This window comes from Falco cherrug, chromosome 20, assembly GCF_023634085.1.
Source record: "Falco cherrug isolate bFalChe1 chromosome 20, bFalChe1.pri, whole genome shotgun sequence".
NCBI classification, from domain to species: Eukaryota; Metazoa; Chordata; class Aves; order Falconiformes; family Falconidae; genus Falco; species Falco cherrug.
In genome coordinates, this window is record NC_073716.1 from 4,864,122 (window position 1) to 4,869,133 (window position 5,012).

Consider the following 5,012-nt stretch of genomic DNA (forward strand, 5'->3'; position numbering starts at 1 on the left):
CCCTCGCCCCGGGCTTTTTCCACACCCCACAGCAGACACCCCACAGAGGCTCCAGCCCCCTTCCCAAGCAGAACCCCCTTCCCCAAATCACGCTGCTGATAGCCCGCGGGGCGAGACACACCTCAGGCTGGGACAGAAACCTGTGGCAGTGTGGGGACTGTCCCCTCCCAGCCACCCATCCCCTCCACCTTGGGCGAGGGGCTAGAAACCATGGCGGCGGTGGGCACCTGGGCAGGGTGAGCACCCATGGGTGCCCACGCAGGGAGCCCACGCACATGCCATGGGTGGTGGGAGCGCTGTCAGTGGGGCAGGGATGGGATGTGGGGGACCAGGGTGGGCAGGGGCTCAGCCCCAGGGCTGCGCATCCCGGTGGGAGGGAGGGTTGAAGCAGGTGGGTGATGCTGGGGGTGCCAGGATGGTGATCACGGGGCAGCTGCTGGTGATGCTGGGGTGGGGCGCTGGCGGTGCTGGGGACGTGGGGGGGGGGATGTGGAGCTTAGAGGCAGAGGTGTGTGGGGGGGATGCCAAGGCAGCAGCTGGGGGGCCTGGGGAAGGGCGGAGGGCAGCCGGGAAGGCAAAAAGGGGTCCCTGAGCAGCAGGTGGGGAGCGCGGGGGGGCAGGCGAGGTCCCCTGCCGGGGGGGGCGGCCGGGGGTCCCCGGAGGAGCCTTTCCCCAGCCTCGGGCACCCACGGGTGCTGGAGCTGTCCCGGCCCCGGTCCCAGCCCCGGTCCCGGCCCCGGTCCCGGCGGCTCCTACCTGCTCCATGGGGCCGCTCAGGGCGCCGGCGCGGCGGGCCGGCCGCGGGCCATGGGCCGGTGCCGGTGCCGGTGGCGGAGCCGGCGCGCCCCGGTGCGGCCCCGCTGCCGCCGCCGCCGCCTCTCGCCGCCGCCCACGCCCGGCGCCGCCCGGCGCATCCCGGGAGCGGCGTCATGTGAGCGGCGGCGGGAGGGGGCCGCGCCCGGCCCCACCCGGGCCCCCCCGGCAGCCCCCCCGGCAGCCCCCCGGCCTCCCCCTGCCCCCGCCTCCCTCCAGCCCCCCCTCCACTCCTCACCCCTCCGGCCAGCCCCTAGCCGCCCGCCCCGGAGCCCCCCACCCTCCTCCCCGTCCATCTCTCCATCCAGCCTCCCCTGCAGCCGTCAGCCCCTCCATGCCTCCCTCCATCCAGCCTCCCTCCATCCAGCCTCCACGCATCCTCCCATCCCTCCTTCCTCCATCTTTCCATCCATCCCCATTCACCCTTCCATCCTCCTGCCCATCCAGACATCCTCTGTCCGTCCAGCTCCCCATCCCTCCATCCATCCTCCCCTCCATCCCTCCATCCTCCCCTCCATCTCCCCTCCCTCCATCCCCCCTCCCTCCATCCCCCCCTCCATCCATCCCTCATCCATCCCTCCATCCTCCCCTCCATCCCTCCATCCTCCCCTCCATCCCTCCATCCTCCCCTCCATCTCCCCTCCCTCCATCCCCCCCTCCATCCATCCCTCATCCATCCCTCCATCCTCCCCTCCATCCCTCCATCCTCCCCTCCATCTCCCCTCCCTCCATCCACCCCTCCATCCATCCCTCATCCATCCCCCCCTCCACCCATCCTCCCATCCATCCTCCCCTCCCTCCCTCCATCCTCTGTCCCCCCAACCCCTACCCACCCATCCATCCGTCCATCCACCCACTCTCCCCTCCATCCCACCCCCTCCTCACCACCCACCCACCCTCCTCTCCCGACCCTCCCCCCTGCCACTCACCCCACTCCCCTCTCCCGGGGGCTGCCGGGGGGCACAGAGGTCCCAGGGGTGCCAGGGCTGCTGGCTGTGCCCAGGCTGGGGTGGTGCCGGGGCAGCGGGTGGGTGGCACTGGCTGACCCCCGCCCGTAGCAGCTCACGGCCCCTGGCCCAGCTGTGGCATTTCCCCGCAGCCAAGCCCTCCAGCCTGGGTAAATATTAGCTCGGAGGCAGCGCCGGTGCCAGGCCCGGCATGGCCCGGTGACCCGCTGGGGCACTGCCAGGCCCTGCGCCTGCCCTCGGCTCCCCGGGCACGGGCTCACGCTCTGCCTCGGCCCCTTTCGCACAGCCCTGGACCGTGCCTCAGTTTCCCTCACACCACCCCAGGCTGTGCCTCAGTTTCCCTCGCACATCCCACGCCTCCCCCAGTGCATTGGGACGAGCAAGGATGAGGAGGGGCACAGCACCCACCCCCCTCCCTTCCACAGGTCCCAGCCCCAAGCTGGTGCCATACTGGGGGTACAGGACACCCCGTACCCCACCTCCAGCCTCACGGTTCGGGCAGGGCTGGCCGAGGAGGGGGTTCAGGGTGGGCGCGCAGTGACACCCCCATGGGATTTTTTTGGCTGGGGACCCCGCCAGGCGCAGACCCGGCACAGGGTGGGCAGCACCAGGAGCCAGCGATGCTCGACCCCCCAGGTCTCCCCACCTTGCCTGAACCCCCACCCCGGGGCCACCGCACCCCGCTGGCCCTGGAGACCCATCGAGGCTGGGGGGACACACGTGGGGGTGCCGGGGGCCACAGCAGCACCCCAAGGGGGTGGGAGGTGGGGGGGGAGGTGAGTGGGGAGCCCGAGCGGGAAGAAAGCGGCTTTTGTCTGGGGGCTCTGAACCTCGCTGGGGGCCGGGGGAAATTTGCTGCTTTCTGATGCTAATGAGATGTTAAAAATAAGCTCTGCGCAGCGCAGCCATGTTGGGGCTTTTCCAGGGTGGCTCGGAGGCGGCCGGACAAAAGGGGCTTTATGGGGCCGCGGGGGGCACCGAGGGGGTGCCCACCCCTGCCCCGGGCACATGGCCGCCCACAGCCCCCTCCCAGTCGAGGGCGAGTTGTGGGGTACAGCCATCCCTGCCCATCGCAGCCCCCAACACAGCCCTCCTCGGGGCTGGGGGGACCCCAAACCCTCCCCGGCCACAGCATCCTGCCCGCGGGGGTCACGGGCTGCGGGTGGGCGATGGAGGGGGCCGCCGGCATCCTGGCCGCAGCCCCCCGGTTTGGACCAGCTGAGAAAAAATGCAAAGCGGCCCCAGATGTCTGCTCACGCCGGGAGAGGCCGTCTGGCCCTGTCAATGGGGCCTTTGTCCCCCCGCAGAGCCTGGCCTGGGGACCGTGCCCATGGCCGGGGCAGTGGGGCAGACCCCCACCCCACCCCTGGGGCCAGCATCATGCTGGGAAGACCAGGGGTCCCCTTCCCTGCTGCACCCCAAAACCCCCTCCCCATGCCCAGTGATGGAGGAGGAGGAAGGATGCAGGCTCCCCAGGGCTGTGAGCGCCCCCCCCCCCCCCCCCGCCAGCCCGGGGGGGCTTCGTGCCACCCGCCTCAGCCCCATTCTGTCGCTCCACACTCTTTGATCTGCCAAACTCGGGGGCGTTCAAAGCGCCTCGGCACAGGGGAGTGGGGGGAAGCGCCGCATGTGGCTCCCGCAGCTGGGGAAGGGGGAGAAGGTGGAGTCGGGGGGATGCTAGAGCCAAGCCCCCACCCCACAGGGATGCTGGAAGCCGGGGAGCAAAGTGGAGACTGGGGGGGGGGGGGGGGAAGACGGAGACGGACACGACTCAGTGCCTGCGGACTCAAGACAACACACAGCACATATAACAATTTCCAATTATTTTATTTCAAACCCCTGCTATCTCACCTTCCCACCCCCCCACAAAAAAAAAAAAACCAACCCAAAAAAAACCAACCAAAAAAACCCCCCAAAACCCATCAGTCCATATGACAATAGAAATGAGTTACAAACACACAGAATTCTGTCAGTCCTCACTGACAAATTAAAAAAAAAAAAAAAAAAAAAAAAAAAAGCAAAAACCAAACCAGGAACTTCACACCAGCTTCCCCAACAGGACCTGCAGCAGTTACTAATGTCTCCGCACGAGAGGCCAAACATGCCTATTAATACAATATATACAGACAAACCCCCAGGTACAGCCAGGCTCCCCCCTCCCCCTCCCCAAAAATAACCAAACACACCCAAAAGTGCATTTGTTGCGTTTATATCAAAAACATTTTTTTTTTTCTTCTGAAAGATTGGCCTGCAAGTCTGTTTTTACCATTTAGTAACTTTTTAATATAGTTTATGAAAATAAATTATACAGCAACTATTTTAATAAATTAAGCACACACCAAAAAAAAAAAAAAAAAAAAATTAAATTAAGCAAAGCTGCATTTCTACCAAAGGGTGGTTGGACAGTCCTGGCGATGAGCAGCGCGAGGTCCTGTGCTCGGAGCTGCCGCTGTCTGCTCCTTCCTTCCCTAAAGGCAAGCCTGGACCCAGCCCTACTCGCTGCCCACCCCCCATTTTCAGAGTAAAGCCCCGGCTAAGGGTGGGGGGAGCACCCTGGGGGGCACCGGCGGCTCACCCCGGTGGGCTGATGTGTTTCTGGGCACCGGTTGTGCTTTTCAGCTGGAGGCACGGTGGGAGGCAGCGCCACTGGGACCCCCCGTCCCAGGGAATGCTTGGGGGGGGGGGGGGGGGGGGGTCCCGCCTGCCCCATCCCACCTGGAAGACTCTGGATGGGGAGCGAGGGGCCAGGGTGGGAGCGCCACGGGGGCCGCTCTGAGCATGCTGATAAATCCCCCCATCCCTGAAAGCCGAGGGGGCTCGGGCGGGGGGCTGGGCCCCCCACAAGCCCTCCCAACAGGCAGGCTCGGACCTGATGGTCAATTTTAAGGATAAAATCAACCCCACGGGCTGATCTTAACTGCGAAGAACAAAGGCCAGCGGCCAGCTGCCCTTCTGCTGGAAGCAGGAGAATCCTTCCTTTTGCCAAACCTGCTTTCCAGCCCTTTCCTCCCCAAAATGCTCCCAAAAATCATCAGCCCCATCCATCACCTGCAGCAGAGCCTGCCCGGCCAGGGCACAGCCCTGCGCCCACAGCCCGGTAACGCAGGTCCCTATGAAAAACACTTTTAGGGTTGAAAAACTGGCCAGGTATGTAAGTGCCACGTGCCTGGTACTTCCAAAACCACCGATTCCCTCCCACCCTCAGGATGATTTTTTTTCCGCCCCCCCCCC

General features: G+C 65.4%; 1 protein-coding gene across 1 annotated transcript in view; it reads right to left on the reverse strand.

The window, feature by feature from the left end:
• The window catches only part of ARHGAP23 (Rho GTPase activating protein 23), a 38,457-nt gene extending 37,575 nt beyond the window's left edge, over positions 1-882 (reverse strand). The window contains exon 1 of the mRNA XM_055697693.1: positions 757-882. Within this exon, the coding sequence (XP_055553668.1) occupies positions 757-765 (9 nt within the window). The 5' untranslated portion in view covers positions 766-882. The remainder of the gene's footprint in view (positions 1-756) is intronic.
• Between the last annotated feature and the right edge of the window lie 4,130 nt (positions 883-5,012).